Raw genomic sequence first — 24,402 nt, forward strand, 5'->3', positions numbered from 1 at the left:
ATAATACAGTCTACAAGGAACAAGGATTTGGACCACTCATCATCAGAGAGAGATATTTTTGTTTTCTGCAGTTTTTTTTTTCTTTTATTGATAACACAATTTTTACTCGTAATTTAGAAAGGATATAAATATTTTGATTAGGAGAGTTAGAATAGTTTGGGATTTTGAGTTTTCAATTAATATTGTTTGTACCATAAATTTTGATTGTTCACGTACGGAGAACAAAATTTTGAGAATCCTTATATGAGATTTGTTTATTGAAAACTTTTGAGTGTGAATTATTTCATTATTTTTATTTCAATATATAGTGTTAGATCATATGTGTTTTTTATTATTCCGGTATTCTCTGGACCTTACCTTTCACATGTAATAGCATAGATATTGAAACACGAATTTAACCCTGAGATAAAAGAATTAAAAATTGTGATAGAGTCATAATCATATCATTTAAATAATTTTAATTAATCAAAAAAATTAATTAGCTAATTATTGCTTGGCGCACCAAGACTTTAAATATCACAATAACATATATATATATATATATATATATATATATATATATATATATATATATATATATATATATATATATATGAAGCGGCAGAAACAAGAGCTGACACAGAGAGGACAAAAAGAATGTTAGAAACAGCAGAGATGAAAACAATTGGAAAAATGTATGGTAAAACACTATCAGACAGAGCTAGAAGTACAGATATACGACGTAGATGCAAGGTGGAGAACATCAAGAACTGGGTAAGAAATAGAAGAGTAGAATGAAACGATCATGACAAAATGACAGACAAAAAAAACAGCCAAATGACAACAAATAGAGTAGTAAAGACGTCAAGAGACGGTTCCCCAATAGGAAGACGATCAGTAGGAAGACCACGAATACGATGGAACGACAAGAAGAAGAAATAGTTTGTAATAATTTAGTGAAACTACTTGCTTTTACGTTCACTGAAGATGAACTGAATAGTCCGAAAACGTTTTGAACGTTTCTGATTTTTAAATTTAATTTTTAGTTAGATATACCAATTACAACAGAAATGTTTTACTTCGATGTTTAAGTTTATTATTTAATATTTATATGTGTCATGTGGATGTCATGTGTATGTCGCGGTAATAGAGTTTACCGTGAGATATAATTACTGATCCCTACTTCTTTGTTACTGTTTAGTATTGTTATACAGTAAAACTTCTGTTAACGGACACGTCTCCACAACGGAAACCTCTACTGAACGGACAGTTTTTAGATCACCGAATATTTCATATGTGGGTAAATAGGAAGACACCTCCGAACAACGGGAAAGCCGGTATGGATTTCCAAACGTGACTGGGAATTCAGCAAACCAGCAAGAGGAAGTAAATGCTAAATCTATTCCAAATAAACCCAAGCAATACGTTCAGTAGAAAATATCTGCATACAAGGAAACAAAACTCCATTTACCAAGAGTCCGCATATAGGGAGAAAAAGTCCCCCTACCAGGAAAAACAAGTATGCATACACGGAGAAAAAGTTCCTCTAATACGAGAAACCTCAGTTAATTTTAGCAATGATTCAACTGGATTTCTAAATAAATCACTATCTCTCATAAACTTCCAAATTCCCATGCACACCAGGAATCTTAAGGAAAAACAAGTGAGCATACAGGGAGAAAAAGTCCCTCTACCAGGAAAAACAAGTCAGCATACAGGCAGAAAATGTCCCTCTCCCAGGAAAAACAAGTCCGCATACAGGGAAGAAAAATCTCTCTCCCAGGAAAACTCAAGTCTACATACATCCCGAAAAAGTCGCTCTACCAGGAAAAACAAGTCAGCATACAGACGGAAAAAGTCCCTCTAATACGAGAAACCTCAGTTAATTTTAGAAATGATTCAACTGGATTTCTAAATAAATCACTATCTCTCATAAACTTCCAAATTCCCATGCACACCAGGAATCTTAAGGAAAAACAAGTGAGCATACAGGGAGAAAAAGTCCCTCTACCAGGAAAAACAAGTCAGCATACAGGCAGAAAATGTCCTTCTCCCAGGAAAAACAAGTCCGCATACAGGGAAGAAAAGTCTCTCTCCCAGGAAAACTCAAGTCTACATACATCACGAAAAAGTTGCTCTACCAGGAAAAACAAGTCAGCATACAGACGGAAAAAGTCCCTCTAATACGAGAAACTTCAGTTAATTTTAGCAATGATTCAACTGGATTTCTAAATAAATTACTATCTCTCATAAACTTCCAAATTCCCATGCACACCAGGAATCTTAAGGAAAAACAAGTGAGCATACAGGGAGAAAAAGTCCCTCTACCAGGAAAAACAAGTCAGCATACAGGCAGAAAATGTCCCTCTCCCAGGAAAAACAAGTCTGCATACAGGGAAAAAAAGTCTCTCTCCCAGGAAAACTCAAGTCTACATACATCACGAAAAAGTCCCTCTACCAGGAAAAACAAGTCAGCATACAGACGGAAAAAGTCCCTCTAATACGAGAAACCTTGGTTAATTTTAGCAATGATTCAACTGGATTTCTAAATAAATCACTATCTCTCATAAACTTCCAAATTCCCATGCACACCAGGAATCTTAAGGAAAAACAAGTGAGCATACAGGGAGAAAAAGTCCCTCTACCAGGAAAAACAAGTCAGCATACAGGCAGAAAATGTCCCTCTCCCAGGAAAAACAAGTCCGCATACAGGGAAGAAAAATCTCTCTCCCAGGAAAACTCAAGTCTACATACATCCCGAAAAAGTCGCTCTACCAGGAAAAACAAGTCAGCATACAGACGGAAAAAGTCCCTCTAATACGAGAAACCTCAGTTAATTTTAGAAATGATTCAACTGGATTTCTAAATAAATCACTATCTCTCATAAACTTCCAAATTCCCATGCACACCAGGAATCTTAAGGAAAAACAAGTGAGCATACAGGGAGAAAAAGTCCCTCTACCAGGAAAAACAAGTCAGCATACAGGCAGAAAATGTCCCTCTCCCAGGAAAAACAAGTCCGCATACAGGGAAGAAAAATCTCTCTCCCAGGAAAACTCAAGTCTACATACATCCCGAAAAAGTCGCTCTACCAGGAAAAACAAGTCAGCATACAGACGGAAAAAGTCCCTCTAATACGAGAAACCTCAGTTAATTTTAGAAATGATTCAACTGGATTTCTAAATAAATCACTATCTCTCATAAACTTCCAAATTCCGATGCACACCAGGAATCTTAAGGAAAAACAAGTGAGCATACAGGGAGAAAAAGTCCCTCTACCAGGAAAAACAAGTCAGCATACAGGCAGAAAATGTCCTTCTCCCAGGAAAAACAAGTCCGCATACAGGGAAGAAAAGTCTCTCTCCCAGGAAAACTCAAGTCTACATACATCACGAAAAAGTTGCTCTACCAGGAAAAACAAGTCAGCATACAGACGGAAAAAGTCCCTCTAATACGAGAAACTTCAGTTAATTTTAGCAATGATTCAACTGGATTTCTAAATAAATTACTATCTCTCATAAACTTCCAAATTCCCATGCACACCAGGAATCTTAAGGAAAAACAAGTGAGCATACAGGGAGAAAAAGTCCCTCTACCAGGAAAAACAAGTCAGCATACAGGCAGAAAATGTCCCTCTCCCAGGAAAAACAAGTCTGCATACAGGGAAAAAAAGTCTCTCTCCCAGGAAAACTCAAGTCTACATACATCACGAAAAAGTCCCTCTACCAGGAAAAACAAGTCAGCATACAGACGGAAAAAGTCCCTCTAATACGAGAAACCTTGGTTAATTTTAGCAATGATTCAACTGGATTTCTAAATAAATCACTATCTCTCATAAACTTCCAAATTCCCATGCACACCAGGAATCTTAAGGAAAAACAAGTGAGCATACAGGGAGAAAAAGTCCCTCTACCAGGAAAAACAAGTCAGCATACAGGGAAAAAAAGTCTTTCTCCCAGGAAAACTCAAGTCTACATACATCACGAAAAAGTCGCTCTACCAGGAAAAACAAGTCAGCATACAGACGGAAAAAGTCCCTCTAATACGAAACACCTCGGTTAATTTTAACAATGATTCAACTGGATTTCTAAATAAATCACTATCTCTCATAAACTTCCAAATTCGCATGCAGACCAGGAATCTTAAAGAAAAACAAGTGAGCATACAGGGAGAAAAAGTCCCTCTACCAGGAAAAACAAGTCAGCATACAGGGAAAAAAAGTCTTTCTCCCAGGAAAACTCAAGTCTACATACATCACGAAAAAGTCGCTCTACTAGGAAAAACAAGTCAGCATACAGACGGAAAAAGTCCCTCTAATACGAAAAACCTCGGTTCATTTTAACAATGATTCAACTGGATTTCTAAATAAATCACTATCTCTCATAAACTTCCAAATTCCCATGCACACCAGAAATCTTAAAGAAAAACAAGTGAGCATACAGGGAGAAAAAGTCTCTCTACCAGGAAAAACAAGTCAGCATACAGGCAGAAAATGTCCCTCTCCCAGGAAAAACAAGTCCGCATACAGGGAAAAAAAGTCTCTCTCCCAGGAAAACTCAAGTCTACATACATCACGAAAAAGTCGCTCTACCAGGAAAAACAAGTCAGCATACAGACGGAAAAAGTCCCTCTAATACGAAACACCTCGGTTAATTTTAACAATGATTCAACTGGATTTCTAAATAAATCACTATCTCTCATAAACTTCCAAATTCGCATGCACACCAGGAATCTTAAGGAAAAACAAGTGAGCATACAGGGAGAAAAAGTCCCTCTACCAGGAAAAACAAGTCAGCATACAGGGAAAAAAAGTCTTTCTCCCAGGAAAACTCAAGTCTACATACATCACGAAAAAGTCGCTCTACCAGGAAAAACAATGCAGCATACAGACGGAAAAAGTCCCTCTAATACGAAACACCTCGGTTAATTTTAACAATGATTCAACTGGATTTCTAAATAAATCACTATCTCTCATAAACTTCCAAATTTGCATGCACACCAGGAATCCTAAGGAAAAACAAGTGAGCATACAGGGAGAAAAAGTCCCTCTACCAGGAAAAACAAGTCAGCATACAGGGAAAAAAGTCTTTCTCCCAGGAAAACTCAAGTCTACATACATCACGAAAAAGTCGCTCTACCAGGAAAACCAAGTCAGCATACAGACGGAAAAAGTCCCTCTAATACGAAAAACCTAGGTTAATTTTAACAATGATTCAACTGGATTTCTAAATAAATCACTATCTCTCACAAACTTCCAAATTCCCATGCACACCAGGAATCTTAAGGAAAAACAAGTGAGCATACAGGGAGAAAAAGTCCCTCTACCAGGAAAAACAAGTCAGCATACAGGGAAAAAAGTCTTTCTCCCAGGAAAACTCAAGTCTACATACATCACGAAAAAGTCGCTCTACCAGGAAAAACAATGCAGCATACAGACGGAAAAAGTCCCTCTAATACGAAAAACCTCGGTTAATTTTAACAATGATTCAACTTGATTTCTAAATAAATCACTATCTCTCATAAACTTCCCAATTCCCATGCACACCAGGAATATTAAGGAAAAACAAGTGAGCATACGGGGAGAAAAAGTCCCTCTACCAGGAAAAACAAGTCAGCATACAGGGAAAAAAAGTCTTTCTCCCAGGAAAACTCAAGTCTACATACATCACGAAAAAGTCGCTCTACCAGGAAAAACAAGTCAGCATACAGACGGAAAAAGTCCCTCTAATACGAAACACCTCGGTTAATTTTAACAATGATTCAACTGGATTTCTAAATAAATCAATATCTCTCATAAACTTCCCAATTCGCATGCACACCAGGAATCTTAAGTAAAAACAAGTGAGCATACAGGGAGAAAAAGTCCCTCTACCAGGAAAAACAAGTGAGCATACAGGGAAAAAAAGTATTTCTCCCAGGAAACTCAAGTCTACATACATCACGAAAAAGTCGCTCTACCAGGAAAACCAAGTCAGCATTCAGACGGAAAAAGTCCCTCTAATACGAAAAACCTCGGTTAATTTTAACAATGATTCAACTGGATTTCTAAATAAATCACTATCTCTCATAAACTTCCAAATTCGCATGCACACCAGGAATCTTAAGTAAAAACAAGTGAGCATACAGGGAGAAAAAGTCCCTCTACCAGGAAAAACAAGTGAGCATACAGGGAAAAAAAGTATTTCTCCCAGGAAACTCAAGTCTAAATACATCACGAAAAAGTCGCTCTACCAGGAAAACCAAGTCAGCATTCAGACGGAAAAAGTCCCTCTAATACGAAAAACCTCGGTTAATTTTAACAATGATTCAACTGGATTTCTAAATAAATCACTATCTCTCATAAACTTCCAAATTTGCATGCACACCAGGAATCCTAAGGAAAAACAAGTGAGCATACAGGGAGAAAAAGTCCCTCTACCAGGAAAAACAAGTCAGCATACAGGCAGAAAATGTCCTTCTCCCAGGAAAAACAAGTCCGCATACAGGGAAGAAAAGTCTCTCTCCCAGGAAAACTCAAGTCTACATACATCACGAAAAAGTTGCTCTACCAGGAAAAACAAGTCAGCATACAGACGGAAAAAGTCCCTCTAATACGAGAAACTTCAGTTAATTTTAGCAATGATTCAACTGGATTTCTAAATAAATTACTATCTCTCATAAACTTCCAAATTCCCATGCACACCAGGAATCTTAAGGAAAAACAAGTGAGCATACAGGGAGAAAAAGTCCCTCTACCAGGAAAAACAAGTCAGCATACAGGCAGAAAATGTCCCTCTCCCAGGAAAAACAAGTCTGCATACAGGGAAAAAAAGTCTCTCTCCCAGGAAAACTCAAGTCTACATACATCACGAAAAAGTCCCTCTACCAGGAAAAACAAGTCAGCATACAGACGGAAAAAGTCCCTCTAATACGAGAAACCTTGGTTAATTTTAGCAATGATTCAACTGGATTTCTAAATAAATCACTATCTCTCATAAACTTCCAAATTCCCATGCACACCAGGAATCTTAAGGAAAAACAAGTGAGCATACAGGGAGAAAAAGTCCCTCTACCAGGAAAAACAAGTCAGCATACAGGGAAAAAAAGTCTTTCTCCCAGGAAAACTCAAGTCTACATACATCACGAAAAAGTCGCTCTACCAGGAAAAACAAGTCAGCATACAGACGGAAAAAGTCCCTCTAATACGAAACACCTCGGTTAATTTTAACAATGATTCAACTGGATTTCTAAATAAATCACTATCTCTCATAAACTTCCAAATTCGCATGCAGACCAGGAATCTTAAAGAAAAACAAGTGAGCATACAGGGAGAAAAAGTCCCTCTACCAGGAAAAACAAGTCAGCATACAGGGAAAAAAAGTCTTTCTCCCAGGAAAACTCAAGTCTACATACATCACGAAAAAGTCGCTCTACTAGGAAAAACAAGTCAGCATACAGACGGAAAAAGTCCCTCTAATACGAAAAACCTCGGTTCATTTTAACAATGATTCAACTGGATTTCTAAATAAATCACTATCTCTCATAAACTTCCAAATTCCCATGCACACCAGAAATCTTAAAGAAAAACAAGTGAGCATACAGGGAGAAAAAGTCTCTCTACCAGGAAAAACAAGTCAGCATACAGGCAGAAAATGTCCCTCTCCCAGGAAAAACAAGTCCGCATACAGGGAAAAAAAGTCTCTCTCCCAGGAAAACTCAAGTCTACATACATCACGAAAAAGTCGCTCTACCAGGAAAAACAAGTCAGCATACAGACGGAAAAAGTCCCTCTAATACGAAACACCTCGGTTAATTTTAACAATGATTCAACTGGATTTCTAAATAAATCACTATCTCTCATAAACTTCCAAATTCGCATGCACACCAGGAATCTTAAGGAAAAACAAGTGAGCATACAGGGAGAAAAAGTCCCTCTACCAGGAAAAACAAGTCAGCATACAGGGAAAAAAAGTCTTTCTCCCAGGAAAACTCAAGTCTACATACATCACGAAAAAGTCGCTCTACCAGGAAAAACAATGCAGCATACAGACGGAAAAAGTCCCTCTAATACGAAACACCTCGGTTAATTTTAACAATGATTCAACTGGATTTCTAAATAAATCACTATCTCTCATAAACTTCCAAATTTGCATGCACACCAGGAATCCTAAGGAAAAACAAGTGAGCATACAGGGAGAAAAAGTCCCTCTACCAGGAAAAACAAGTCAGCATACAGGGAAAAAAGTCTTTCTCCCAGGAAAACTCAAGTCTACATACATCACGAAAAAGTCGCTCTACCAGGAAAACCAAGTCAGCATACAGACGGAAAAAGTCCATCTAATACGAAAAACCTAGGTTAATTTTAACAATGATTCAACTGGATTTCTAAATAAATCACTATCTCTCATAAACTTCCAAATTCCCATGCACACCAGGAATCTTAAGGAAAAACAAGTGAGCATACAGGGAGAAAAAGTCCCTCTACCAGGAAAAACAAGTCAGCATACAGGGAAAAAAGTCTTTCTCCCAGGAAAACTCAAGTCTACATACATCACGAAAAAGTCGCTCTACCAGGAAAAACAATGCAGCATACAGACGGAAAAAGTCCCTCTAATACGAAAAACCTCGGTTAATTTTAACAATGATTCAACTTGATTTCTAAATAAATCACTATCTCTCATAAACTTCCCAATTCCCATGCACACCAGGAATATTAAGGAAAAACAAGTGAGCATACGGGGAGAAAAAGTCCCTCTACCAGGAAAAACAAGTCAGCATACAGGGAAAAAAAGTCTTTCTCCCAGGAAAACTCAAGTCTACATACATCACGAAAAAGTCGCTCTACCAGGAAAAACAAGTCAGCATACAGACGGAAAAAGTCCCTCTAATACGAAACACCTCGGTTAATTTTAACAATGATTCAACTGGATTTCTAAATAAATCACTATCTCTCATAAACTTCCCAATTCGCATGCACACCAGGAATCTTAAGTAAAAACAAGTGAGCATACAGGGAGAAAAAGTCCCTCTACCAGGAAAAACAAGTGAGCATACAGGGAAAAAAAGTATTTCTCCCAGGAAACTCAAGTCTACATACATCACGAAAAAGTCGCTCTACCAGGAAAACCAAGTCAGCATTCAGACGGAAAAAGTCCCTCTAATACGAAAAACCTCGGTTAATTTTAACAATGATTCAACTGGATTTCTAAATAAATCACTATCTCTCATAAACTTCCAAATTCGCATGCACACCAGGAATCTTAAGTAAAAACAAGTGAGCATACAGGGAGAAAAAGTCCCTCTACCAGGAAAAACAAGTGAGCATACAGGGAAAAAAAGTATTTCTCCCAGGAAACTCAAGTCTACATACATCACGAAAAAGTCGCTCTACCAGGAAAACCAAGTCAGCATTCAGACGGAAAAAGTCCCTCTAATACGAAAAACCTCGGTTAATTTTAACAATGATTCAACTGGATTTCTAAATAAATCACTATCTCTCATAAACTTCCAAATTTGCATGCACACCAGGAATCCTAAGGAAAAACAAGTGAGCATACAGGGAGAAAAAGTCCCTCTACCAGGAAAAACAAGTCAGCATACAGGGAAAAAAGTCTTTCTCCCAGGAAAACTCAAGTCTACATACATCACGAAAAAGTCGCTCTACCAGGAAAACCAAGTCAGCATACAGACGGAAAAAGTCCCTCTAATACGAAAAACCTAGGTTAATTTTAACAATGATTCAACTGGATTTCTAAATAAATCACTATCTCTCATAAACTTCCAAATTCCCATGCACACCAGGAATCTTAAGGAAAAACAAGTGAGCATACAGGGAGAAAAAGTCCCTCTACCAGGAAAAACAAGTCAGCATACAGGCAGAAAATGTCCCTCGCCCAGGGAAAACAAGTCCGCATACAGGGAAAAAAAGTCTCTCTCCCAGGAAAACTCATTCTACATACATCACGAAAAAGTCGCTCTACCAGGAAAAACAAGTCAGCATACAGACGGAAAAAGTCCCTCTAATACGAAAAACCTCAGTTAATTTTAATAATGATTTAACTGGGTTTCTAAATAAATCACTATATCTCATAAACTTCCAAATTTCCATGCACTCCAAGAAGCGTAACGGGAAAGGAAACGTTAAGGATGTTGGCTACTAGCATGGCAATTCTAACTTTATTGACCGCAGCTCGAAATAGTTCTGAAGTGGTCAAAGAAAACCATTTTCGTAAGTTTTGGAGCCAAGAGATTCTTCTTCTTCCTGATTCCCTCTTTCCGTAGACCTTTCCCTGTAATATAAGTTGCGTCTAGGTACTAGGTACTCAAACCTATCACTTACCAAAACCGGCATGAAACGGCAAATAAACATATCTCTTTCGGATAGGCTGAACTATAGATCTGATTATAGGAATATTACAAACTCTAGGTAGTCCTTAAGCTAATACTAGGGTTAACCTAGGGGTGCGCAATAAAATCTCTCAGAACGAGGTCGGTTTAAACCAGGATATTTGCTAACAGGCCCTTTTCAAAAATGTTCGCTCAGCACTATATCTCATGAAAAAATTCAATTCCCTCTTCTACTGTCACCTGAAACTCTCCGAGAGCAGTAAAGCCAATATTTATTATTCGCTCTGTGCGTGACTGACGCGACACCTACCGCCTTCATCTGACAGTTTTGGAGTCTACCAATTTTCAGGTTAAACATATGACATTAATGACATATGTTTGACATTGTTAAATACAGGCGAAATTGACAATTATTAATAATTAACTTTTTAACTATATTTTTTCAGTTTATGTACAAAATAAATGTAGTATTAAAAACTGGGTTTCTCAAAATTCATCATAATATATCTTTTTAAGCCCAAACGGAAAAGAAAAGTTAAAAATCTAGTACTGGCAAATCAAGTTTTTCACGTGAAAGAGCATATAATTAAAAACAGTAATAGTAAAAGTTATGATATAAAAGCTAAAGTCATCAGGCACTCTGCAGTTAGCTTGAAGCCTTATAAAATATCATTTAAGGTAAATTATTTAAATATTTCAATTGCATAAAAATGAGGTTACGTGATATTTCCTTTTTCATATTAATAGCACGGATCCATCTTTTTCTTTTCTCTAATTTATATGTAATCTTTGGGAACCTATAAAAACTACACTTACTATTTTTGCTATTATTAGCACAACTAAATACGCAACATGTATTTGCACACATTTTTGATAAAATTTATGCGTAAAAAGGTAGGGCCAATTGTGTCATATTTCGCCGCTACGCACGCTGGCATCGTTTCAAGGTACCCCTACCATGGTCACGCACGGAGCGAATAACAGCATCTACTTTTCTCCAATATATCAATGGCCCATTTATTAATCAAACAATTCCAAATAACTAAAACAATTTGTGCTGCCTACCTGTAGTACCCATATACATAAAGTAACTTGTTAATTAATATTTAATATCCCTATATTATAATAATATATGAATTTGGCCAAACTGATAAAATTATAAATTAAAGAACAATTAACAAAAAAGATGTTAGGAGAGTTTCTATTATTTAATATATAAGTATTTATGACAAATTTGTTGTTGCACAAAATATAAACGTAACACATGTGACTAAATTATCATATATTTTGTTAAATGATATATAAAACTTACCAAAGAGATTAAAAGCTTCATTTCTTGTAGAATCTGGTACCATTACGTTTTTAAATGGCTCTAGTTCTCTTCTGCTTCGTTTTGGGTCGATTTGTCTTTTGCGTCTGCTTGGCTCAGGGTTATCGTATTCTAAATCATATACTCGTAATGGAGTTCCAGCCCAGTTTAACGTACCTGGCGCTCCCAAAATTAATTCATTTTCACGCTAAAATAGAATGAGATAGGACATAAAATATTATTTAGCTGATACATCAGCTTTGTCATAATAAGAACAATTTTAAACTACATATTTTGATATACCTAAAACAAAATTTTATTACTCTTTTTATCTTACTCCTTTTTTTATCTAGTTTTTGAATATTTTTTATACGAAATTTGAAAGTCGTGGTTGAATTTATGATTTTTAAAGCGAAGCTTCTATACTGGTGTTGTATTACTTTTTTCTCTATAGTAAAATGCTGAAACGAGCGTCACGGAACTAGCGCCACGAGGAGAAGGCGTCACTGGCGGCGTCACAAAATAGCGGTTCTTCACATCGATTCACTAGTCTCGATCAATTCGTTTCTAGTCATGATATATTTATTCTAAGTAAATTTAAATTAAAAACTGTATGAAAAATAAGTAACAAAATACAGACATTAAAAAATAAGAAGTAAAAACTTAAAATAAATATCTACAAGAAAGATTCGATTCGTAACGATTGTCAAAATTTAAAAGTCATAAATGTCATCCAATTAATAACAATATGACACGTCTCGTTTTAAAATAATTTCGTATAAATACACTTATTATTTAAATAACATAAATAATTTATTGAAATATTTTAATAAGTATAATATAATTTAGGTAAAAAGAAATAAAATACGACTTACTTACAATCAATTTAATTTTACGACCAAAACAAACCAAATTCAATTTATCAAAATTTGATAATTACAAGTTAAAGCAGTTGCACACCCACAAAATTGTACATCTAACTTCATTCATTGTCATAGAACTATCCTTTTAATTAAAAAATCCAACAAATTAACACACATTTCTAAAATATATCTATGGAATAAATGTAAATAATTTTTAATGATTTAATAATATAACACATCACTTTCATTTAACAAACAATTACACAATACCTTATTCCTATTCCATTTATTAATATCTCCCCCCTCAAGAACTTCCCCGTTAATTATCATACAGTTACAATAAAACAGATCATCACCCATCACCAGCAATTCAGGATAGTTTGAACTATGTTTCACGAATCATTAATTAATAATTCTTGTACCGGCATAATTTAATTTACCTGGTACCGTTAGACCTGAAGATGCTTAGCAAAGTGTAGTAAGCGAAAACGGTCGTTTTGGTGGTAAAATTAAATTGATTGTGAGTAAGTCTCATTTTATTTCTTTTTAGCTTTTTGAAATGGACTGACACAGGCAACACATTCATGATTTTTATAATATAATTTGTTTAAAATATAAATAATAAAATAAATAATAAAGTTACTTTATTTAATTTTAAAAATATTATTTAAATTTTAGAAATACAAAAAGCATAGTATGAAGCTTCGCGCTAGTCTACTGTACCTCCTACTGTATCATCTTTTTTTTATAATTAAATGGTTTTAATTGGAAAAACTATCTTTATTTATCCGTTTGTTATCTTCTTTTTGTCTGACCTCTTTAAAGATTTGGGCATGTAACACAAGTGATCTTATATGCTACTGAACTTCGGTTTTTATTATCTCTATCTTATTTTTTTACTGCTTCTTCTTCTTTAAAGAGGTCAGCAGAAGTGCAATTAAACCAAGCTCTCAAATTGTTTAACCAGGAGATGCGTCTTCTTCCGCGACTCCTTTTACCCTGCATTCTTCCTTGTATTATTAATTGCAGCAAGTTATAACGCTCGCCCCTCATGACATGTCCCAGATATTGCAGCTTTCTGACTTTAATTGTATTTAAAACCTCTTTATCTTTTCCCATTCTTCTCAACACCTCGACATTCGTGACTCTATCCACCCAACTTATTCTTAATATCCTTCTGAAGGCCCATAACTCGAAGGCTTCTAATCTGTCCGAAACATCTTTCTTTAATGTCCAAGCCTCCAACCCACGAAATAATACGGAGAACACGTAGCGTCTCAGAAGTCTTATCTTTAAAGAAATTGAAATGTCCCTGCTGCAGAGTACTTTTTTCAGTTTGTTGGAAGAATTTCTTGCCTGTCTTATTCTTGCCTTAATCTCTTCTGTGTACTCATTATTTTCGTTACTTATTATACCCAGATATTTATATTTTTCAACTTTTTTAATTTGTTCTCCATGTATTGTTATGTTTTTTTGGCGCTGTTGGGCTTTTGTAATTACCATCAATTGTGTCTTTTTTGTGTTTAGGGACAGTCCGTTTTCTTCACTGACTTCTACCACTCTGTCAACCATTTGTTGTAAATCCTCAAGACATTCCGCTAATAAAATAGTGTCGTCGGCAAACCGTATATTATTGATTGGTCGGCCATTTACTTTCATTCCCATAGTTATTTCTTCTAGTACTTCCTGGATTACTTCCTCTGAATACAAATTGAATAGAGTAGGAGACAGGGCACAGCCCTGCCTGACGCCCCTCTCAATCTGTATTTCATTTGAAAAGACGTTGTTCTTTTTTACCACAGCGATCTTATTATAATGGATAACGCTAATGATCCTGATTTCTCTCATATCTAAGTTTTTCTTTTCAATTAATTCAATAAGACGGTTATGTCTGACCTTATCGAAGGCTTTGTTGTAATCCAAGAAACACATATATACTGGTTGATTAACATCCATGCACCTTTGCACAAGTACATTCACAGCGAACAAGGCTTCCCTCGTTCCCAGTGCATTTCTAAATCCAAATTGTGTGTCACTTATGTCCTGCTCAAGTTTGTTGTGTATTCTCCGGTGTATAATTTTTAAAAATATTTTGAGCGTATGACTCATTAAACTTATTATCCGGTGGTCTTGGCATTCTTTTGCATTTGGTTTTTTTGGTAATGTTATGAATGTTGACATCAACCAATCTCTGGGAATGATTCCTGTACTGTATATTGTATTGAATAAGCCGTTTTTTACTGCATTTACCTATACAATTGTTAGTTTTTTACATATCTTTAATTACCTTGTTCCTTCAAAAAGTTTGCCACTTATCGGAGGGTGTAAGTATAAAAATGTTAAAAAATCGTAATATTGTTTTTTATCTCTTTTTTAACCATCTTAAAAATAAAGACTTAATTCTCAACAATCAAATATTTGTTTTGAAGAAGCTAATTTTTTAGTGAAACATGTTAATTTGGTTATATTCCGTGAAAATTAAAGACAGTGTTGTCTTTTATGTTATATAGAGACATCCAAAAAATTGTAATTGGAATAAGCCATGAAATCATATAAATATACGGTTCGGTACCAGCCTGGCCACCATGCTAAATGACGTGACAATCATTGTTTGATGTTTTTAATGTAAAATTTAATCAGGCCAATATTTTGAATAAACATTTTTGAGAAAATTAAGTAAAAATGGTATTTAGTGCAAACAATTATTAACAAATATTACTTTGATATAGCTGTAAAAGTAAACAGCTAGTCGCTAATTAGATGAACATAGACAAAAAATATGTTTAGTTTTTCAGATTTTTAAAGATACAAGATTGGTTAACTTTACACAGAGGAAACTAACAAAAGACTGAGACAAATAGAGTGCCAAAAAGAAACATGGACAATGGAAGAAAGATGGAATACATACAGTGAAGTATTAAAGACAGCAGCAACTAAAGTGTATGGAATCAAAAAATATAATAAACAGTTGAAAAGGACAAGATGGTGGAATAAAGAAGTGAAGACAGAAATAAAAAAGAAGAAAATAGCATGGAAAAAATACATCGAAACGGGATTAAAAGAAGATAAAGAAAAATACTATAGGCAGAGACGATTGGTAAAAAAGACAGTCGCACAAGCAAAAGCAAAAACATGGAAAGAATTTGGAGAAGAACTTCAGGAAGAATATATAACAAATAATAGAAACTTTTGGACGACAATACGACACATAAGGCAGGGAAAACGAAAGGAAATAAACACAGTAACAGATACTTCAAACCAAATACAAATAAGCCCAGAACAAGTAGCTAGGGTATGGAAAGAATATTATGAGAAAAAATTTGATACCGAAGTGATAAAGTAAGACAATATAATCAATGAAGGCGAAGAAAACACAGAGCCAGAGCAAATAAGTAGAGAAGAAGTAATAGAAGGATTATCAAATATAAAAATAGGCAAGGCAGGTGGAGATGATGAAATTGAACCGGAAATGGTAAAATACATGGGAGAAGAAGGAATAAACTGGCTAAGGGAAATATATAAAGAGGCGTGGGAAAAACAAACAATCCCTAAAGACTGCTTTAGATATGCTTTAAAATATATACGAAAATAATAGAGAAGAGACTGAGACAAGAAGTAGAAATGGTATTGGGAGAAGAACAAACGGCATTTAGACCGGGAAGACAGACAAATGACAACATATATATCATTTCAATAGAAAGAAGCATAGATACGGGGGAAAACTAGTATTAGCATTCATAGACCTAAGAGCAGCATTTAACACGATAGAAAGACATATTATAGGGAAATGCTTGAGGAAAATAAACGTACCTAATGCATTGATAAAAATTATAGAAAGTACTTACAAAGAGGTAAAAGGAAGGGTACAAATAATAGGGGCAAGATCGGAAGCATTTAATTGGAAAAGAAGTATTAAACAAGGAGATAGTCTCAGCCCTTTGCTATTCATAATAGTAATGAACGAATTGATAAGAAGCACTAGAGTCAGAAACAATCAACTACAGACAATAATAGGTTACCGCAGATTACAACCGATCACAATAGAGTCCTTAATGTATGCAGACGACATAGTACTAATAGCAGATTTCGAGAATAAAATGCAGAAACTAATGGATATATAGGTAGAACAAATAGAAGAACTAAAAATTGAGATAAACGAGGAAAAAGGTAAGATAATGATAATCAGCGGTAAAGGAGATAAGGAAGATAATCAAATAAAGATAAAATATAAAAACTCAGAATTGGAAATAGTAACAACTTACGAATACCTGAGAAGTATAATATAATAACTAATGACGGAAAAATAGACTGGGAAATAACAAATAAAGCAAAGAAATCAAACAAGTTATATTATGCGTTAGCCCCAATAATGCTAAAAAGAGAACTTGCACGAGAAACAAGAATAAAAATATATAACACAATAGTGATACCGAGTGTGCTCTATGCAAGTGAAAACTGGACAATTCTGGAAAAACATAAGAGCAGGATAAACGCAATGGAGATGAGACATGTAAGAAGGATAGTTGGAAAGACAAAATGGGATAGATTAAGCAACGAGACTATTAGGAGAATGGCCAACCAGCAACCGATAATGAACAAAATAGCAAAGATACAAATGAACTGGTATGGGCATTTGATGAGGATGAAATCCAATAGAATAACAAAAAAAATTTATGAAGCAAAAAACATCGGAAAAAAAAAGAGGCAGACCAAGAAAAAAATGGATACAGCAAGTAGTAGAGACGGGAAAACTTAAACAAAAATCACTCGAGGAATTGAAAATAATGGCAGGAAACAGAAAAGAATGGAAGATGTGGGTAAATGGAAATTAAAATAGCTATCTCAAATAGGGTAAAAGGAAGGGGAGAAAGAAAGAAAGAAAGACTGGTTAAAAATTTTCGACTATGGAAATTTGTACTGACAATCATAAATTTGGTCAGTACCATGTTTTGGAAGCCCCATGTAGTGCAATATTACAATGTAGTCCAGTCGTCAGAGATTTGACCTCTAACAATCATACGAACAAACTAAATTTTGCTAAGAATGTTAATTTTAAAACCCCAAAAAAGATGCAAAAAAGTTTACCACTCTTACCCCCGGCTTCCCCCTAAAACTCCCCATCGTAAAGGGAAAAACCGATTTATCAAAAATCTGTACGCCGTAGAAAAAATATTTCAAATAAAAAATTTTGAATGTTTACTAACAGTTTTTGTGTAGAACGAACCGTCCTCTCAGAAACAACGCTTAAAGCATTCGGTGATTTTGAATGTTAGTTAAGCGCACAAAATCAAATTTAAATAAAATTTGTATCGACTCGACGGTAAAAGTTCGATATCTTTTAATTGGAGTGTTCTATCGACAAAAATTAACATGCATTTTAAAGGTAAAGAGTGCTTATTTCGATGAAATTTTTAATTATGCCGTAAATGAAGTTGGATTCTATAAGATGTTAAATATATATTTAAGGTTGCGCGATATTTGCCATTTCTTACAATTCTCATGAGATTAATAAATTTTATTACTTTCATTAAACAGTCGTAATGAAATTTCCATTGTTAGAATCTAATCTTCAAAACTTATATCATAAAATTTCGATTTTAATTTTTGGCAACAAGTATAAGGAATTTGAAATATGTTTAAAGAACGCAGAATTTAACGCACGGGAAAAGCCTCCGCGAAGGCAGTATTTAGTTTAATTTGTTTCTAAATTATGCAGTTTCGAAAAACGTACTTGTGCAATCAAAAAGGATCAGTTTCAAAAGTTTTAGATCGTTTGGAATGTGAAAGTTTAAATTCAGCGATTTTTAGCTTATTTCAAATGCCTCGCATTTTTTGCCAAAACTCAACACCAAAATTTCATGCTATAGGTTTTAAAGGTTAGGATGTAGCAATAAAAATTCCATGGTGATCGGTCAATGAAAGTGATAAATTTTATTGATCTCAATGAGATCAATCAAATTTATTACTTTCATTGAACAGTCGTAATGAAATTTCCATCATTAGAATCTAATCTTCAAAACTTATATCATAAAATTTCGATTTTAAGTTTTGGCAACAAATATAAGGAATTTGAAATATGTTTAAAGAACGCAGAATTTAACGCACGGGAAAAGCCTCCGCGAAGGCAGTATTTAGTTTAATTTGTTTCTAAATTATGCAGTTTCGAAAAACGTACTTGTGCAATCAAAAAGGATCAGTTTCAAAAGTTTTAGATCGTTTGGAATGTGAAAGTTTAAATTCAGCGATTTTTAGCTTATTTCAAATGCCTCGCATTTTTTGCCAAAACTCAACACCAAAATTTCATGCTATAGGTTTTAAAGGTTAGGATGTAGCAATAAAAATTCCATGGTGATCGGTCAATGAAAGTGATAAATTTTATTGATCTCAATGAGATCAATCAAATTTATTACTTTCATTGAACAGTCGTAATGAAATTTCCATCATTAGAATCTAATCTTCAAAACTTATATCATAAAATTTCGATTTTAAGTTTTGGCAACAAATATAAGGAATTTGAAATATGTTTAAAGAACGCAGAATTAAAACTTTTAAAGTTTAAACAATCACATGTTACGGGAAAAGCCTCCACGAAAGCAGCATTGAGTTGAATTTGTATCTAAATTATGTAGTTTCGAAAAACGTACTTGTGCAATCAAAAAGGATCAGTTTTAAAAGTTTTAGATCGTTTGGAATGTGAAAGTTTAAATTCAGCGATTTTTAACTTATTTCAAATGCCTCGCATTTTTTGCCAAAACTCAACACCGAAATTTCATGCTATAGGTTTTAAAGGTTAGGATGTAGCAATAAAAATTCCATAGTCATCGGTTAATGAAAGTAATAAATTTTATTGATCTCATCAGTGGCGCACCCAGAATATGTCTGAGGGGGGGGGGATTTTAAAATTTTTTATTCTACCGCCATTTTGAGTCCCTAAATTTGGATTTTAGTTTAATTTATAGTACTTAAAGATAGCAGTGCCATATTCCCGTTCTTTTCCGTCAATTCTGGTCCAAGACATGCTCCTCCTCCAAACCTCTCGATTTCATCGCTCTTTTAATTCCTTTATTCCATGAGCGTCGAGTTCTACCTCTTTTTCTTCTTCCAGCGAGCTTTCATTTGTGAAGTTTTTGGGGCCAAGGTTCGTCAGGCATTCTCAATAGGTGTCCAAACCATTTTAAACCTCTTCTTTCTATTCTGTCAACGACCATTTCTGTAGCATTAATGTTATTTCTTATTGATTCGTTGGTCTTCCTTTCCTGCCTTGATATTCTAGCACTTCTTCTGAAATAATCCATTTCAACTGCCAACAATTTTCTCTTTAGGTCTGCATTAATTGTCTATACTTCAGATCCATAACAAAGAACTGATTCAACCATGGTTTGCCCTATTTTTGTTCCTTTTTAAAATGTTGCGATCCCACATAAGGAGTTCAGACATCCTACAATTTTACGTCCCTGATTAATTTGGTGTTTAATTTCGGTTTCTCGCAAGCCGTTCTTAGCAATGAGTGCACCTAAATATTTAAATTTTTCCACTTGTGTGATTTAAACGTCCTCGTCGATCAACACTTCAAACCTTGCATCTGAATTGATAACTAAATATTCTGTTTTCTTCATGCTGACTTATAACCCCCATTTTACATATTCTCTGTATAGACGCTTTATTATAAATTCTAGATCATAAGAATCTTGAGCTAGGACGACTTATTGATCCGTAAAGTTCAGGGAGAACAGTACGTCATTTCCTATGAGGATTCCCATTCCCTGGCAGTGGTTTTTCCAATTTTGGAGGGCGGCCTCAATATATAAATTAAACAGTAAGGGTGACATACTGCATCCTTGTTTTAGTCCTTTAGTTACTTTTATTGGCTCTGATAGTCTATTTCCGATTTTTAGGTAAGTAGTGTTATCCCTGCATACTTATGTGATTATTCCTAAAAGGTATGGACTAATGTCGAGTTGTAGTAAGGCTTGCCACAATTTAAGTCTTGGAACTGTATCATACGCCTTTTCTAGGTCGATGAAGGCTAGATGTATTTCGCTACCAACTGCTATTCTTTTTTCCATTATCTGTTGGAGTATAAACCAGTTATCAGTGCAAGATCAAAGATCAAAGATTCAAACGTCAATAAACTTATTTTAACCTTAAATTGCGGCTTATTCCCATTAAAATAGTAATGAGATCTTATCTCTGTCGTTGGTCCGGTTGGTGTTTCTCTTCTTCTTCTTTATTTTTAATGACTGCTCGGATGTAATTGTGAACACTATTCCGTCCCTCCCTACTTCCTGTCATCCTCACATCATCTCTCTTACAGTCACAGGGTTCATACCTATTTCTTTATACATTCTGTTTCTCTCCACTGTACATCTATTACACTTCAGCATTGTGTGAGTAATAATGTAGGAATATTCGCAGTATAGGCATTTATCTGTATCTGTCTTTCTGAACTTATGAAGATACGCCTTAAAACAGACCATCTACCCAGTCCCTTAGGCTCGGGATCAGCATCTTGGTCCACTGGGCAACATCTTCCTTGTTGTTCCCCTCTTCTTACCATCTTTCCATTATCTTTCCCTTTCTTCTTTTTTTTATAGCTGTTGTCAAATGCTCTTTTCTCTAATAGAGATGTCTTTTTTCTACTGCTAACGCATGCAGAGGAACACAACCCGTGATAGTCCACAAGGCCGCCGTAGATACAGTCCTGTAGGCGCATGCTATTCGCAACAGACTCGTTCTGTCTACTTTTGTCATAAGCCTGATATTAGGTATCTATATCTAAATATAATGAAAAATATTATTAATTATAGTGTATTTATACAATCATTATTGCGTTCTCATTATTTAACATGGTAATTTAATTATTCAATTAGAGTTTTGAATTTATTGTATTGTGTGTGAAAGACACACACAATATGCGCTCTCTGTGGGTGTGCCACAGGATCTCACAAGAATCATAAAAAATGGCAAAAATCGTGCAACGTTTACTAATTTAGCACCTTTATATAAACTGATTTTATTTGCGGCAAAATACAAAAATTGCATAAAAAAGCTGCACTACTGTCCTTTAAAACGCATTTTTATTTTTGTCGATAGGACACTCTGGTCAATAGATATCGAACTTTTATCATCGAGTTGATACAAATCTTATTAAAAATTGATTTCGCGCGCGCAACTGACATTTAAACTTACTGCTAGCTTCAAGCGTTGTTTCTGAGAGAACGATTCATAATACACAAAAAGTGCTAATAAGAGCCCAGCTACATTTTTTTGTTTAAAATATTTTTATCTACGGCGTACAGTTTTTTTATAAATCGATTTTTTTTATTTCTTCTCCTCCCCCCTAAAAAGGGACGTTTTCTGAGAAAATCGGAGGAGTAAAAGTGGTAAACTTTTTTGTATCTTCTTTTGGAGTCCCAAAATTAACATTCTCAGTAAAATTCAGCTTGGTCGTATGATTTTTAGAGGTTTACTGGTATTTTCGTCTCTGCAGTAATGAGATACTTAATTCATTCATAAATTAACTTGATGATGAGAACATGCAAATTGGATGTTATCAACTATGGTTTAATAACACATAACCAGAAAAATATATCTTTTAATTTTTATATGAGAAAATATTAAGCGGAAACACTTCTCCAACTATATGTTTAATTAAGATTTAAACATACTTAACGATATTGTAATATTTTATGTAGTAAAGTTCAAATGTGGTTGGCAATACATGACGTCATTTCCAGCTAGCGTTAAGTAGCCCCTCCTATCGAATTCCCACTCTCACCTCCACGTGGTGAATCCTGGAAACCTCACAAATCTTGTGTAAAATTATGGTAACCAATTCCAGTGGGAAACAGAGTCAGGGCTAAATAGAAGGGAAGAAATGGTCCTTTGAAAAAGGGGCTGGGCTATGGACTAGCAATACAAACATGTAAAAAACTTGGCTACGAAACTCGAAATAAACAATAGGTACAAGCAAAGGCATAGCGATACTTTTTAAGAACATGGAATATGTTAAGTTGGAACAGAACTGGAATAGGGACAAGAGCCGTTTAACAACTACAAAAATATAACATGGATACAACAGCAATACAAGAAATTAGATGTACAGCAATAACAAATATGTAAATGGAAAATGCTGTAGTCTTTTGGTTGGGTAAAGAGAAGAGACATGAATGCGGATGTTGTTTTGCCATTGCAAAAAGGCTAAAAACATTAGAAATCATTTTATAAGTATCTGTTATATTACACTATATTTTCAATATATGCCCTAACAGAAGATGCTGAAGAAGATAGTAAAGAGTAATGTTGCGAACTATTAGACCAACAGTATAAAGCTACTCCAAAACATGGTATCAAAATACTGATGAGGATTGCAATGCTAAACTAGGCTAAGAATATTATTTAGAAGAGGTAGTGGGTGCTTATTTTTTGGGGATTTTAAGACCCTTGGGCTAGTGATGAAGGTATGAGGTATGAGGGTAGGCTCCACGTCGCGGGGCCATCCTTAAACAGCAAATTCTTCTTCTAAACCGTAGCAGATGCTTTCTGGTGGTCAGTCATTTATCATGACTATGAATATGAGAGGTAATGAGACAACATAGCATATATGATACAACAAATGATAAAGAACACCGGTTAGCACAATTTACAATATTTAAGAACACTCTACTATAGTACCATTATTAATTCGCGAAGTATGAGAGGAGCTACAAGCGTAATTGATTTAAAACTACACTAAGAACACAGAAGCCAGAACAACAAGAACAAAGAGAAAGATAGATATAAAAGCCGTTCAAACAGTAAATAAAAAAATGGAATATCAAGTAGACCTAAGCAACAGATTTCTTAAATTGGTTAGGAGGAGGATAACAGAGATAAAGCAAGCGTGATATGAAATGACAACAGTTATAGAACAAGCAGCAGAGGAAACCATTGGAAAAACGAAAATAAAAACTCACAAAAGACTGAGAATGTTACAAAATCCTATATAGAGCCAATTTTCATAGAACTAGAGCACAAATACGACGACAATTCAGGACTAAAAAGAAAAGCTACCTAGAACATTAAATACGAGAAATAGACAAAAGAAGAGAGATGAACCAGGTTAAAAAAAATGTATAGCGAAGTTTATTAATTTATAAGTAAAAACAGTGAGATAATGTGGAAGTAGTAAAGAAATAGAAGCAATAAGAAATGAAATATTAAAACCAACAATGACAAAAACAAAAGTCATTAAACGATGGAAGGAATACTTAAGAAATGTACTAAATATTGAATGTAATACGATAGAAGAAAATATTAAATTCCATTCTGCAAATATGGAAATACCAATATCAATACTTCTAGAAGTAAAAAATCTCTTAGAGATCACAGAACACCAGGGAATGATGGTATAAATGAAGAAATGATAAAAAAGGCAGAAAACGTTTTACATCAAAAATTAAATTAAATTATTATGAAAATATGGAAACAACGGAAAATGCCTACGGGATGGAATGAAAGTGTCATAGTACCCATATACCAGAGAGAAAATAAAAAATAATTTCGAAACTGTAGAGGCATATCGCTTATTAGCAGAGCATATAAAGTTCTAGCAGTTATCTTGTTAAAGAGACTCACTCCTTATGTGGAAGATAGGCGACTACCAATACGGTTTTCGAAGCAAACTCTGGCTAGCAACGCCCAGAGCACGATTTAAGGACCAGGCGGAAAACGACTTACGAGTTTTTGAGTACGAAATTGGAAAATCAAGGCGAGGGATAGGAAGGAATGGAAGCTGATCCTAGAATAAGTCAAGACCCACTATGGGTTGTAGAGCCAATGATGATGAATATAAATGTGCATGACAAACTCATATGCACAGGTAAATATAGGAAAGAGAACATCAGCACCATTTAGTATAATATTAGAACTCAGAGCCTTTGTCAC

The 24,402-nt window shown here is 34.7% G+C and overlaps 1 protein-coding gene across 1 annotated transcript in view; it reads right to left on the reverse strand.

Moving 5' to 3' along the window:
• Positions 1 to 24,402, reverse strand: part of LOC140443662 (integrin alpha-PS4-like) — a 157,411-nt gene that overhangs the window by 98,756 nt on the left and 34,253 nt on the right. The window contains exon 6 of the mRNA XM_072535032.1: positions 11,618 to 11,822. Within this exon, the coding sequence (XP_072391133.1) occupies positions 11,618 to 11,822 (205 nt within the window). The remainder of the gene's footprint in view (positions 1 to 11,617; positions 11,823 to 24,402) is intronic.

This window comes from Diabrotica undecimpunctata, chromosome 6 (genome assembly GCF_040954645.1).
Source record: "Diabrotica undecimpunctata isolate CICGRU chromosome 6, icDiaUnde3, whole genome shotgun sequence".
Lineage (NCBI taxonomy): Eukaryota > Metazoa > Arthropoda > Insecta > Coleoptera > Chrysomelidae > Diabrotica > Diabrotica undecimpunctata.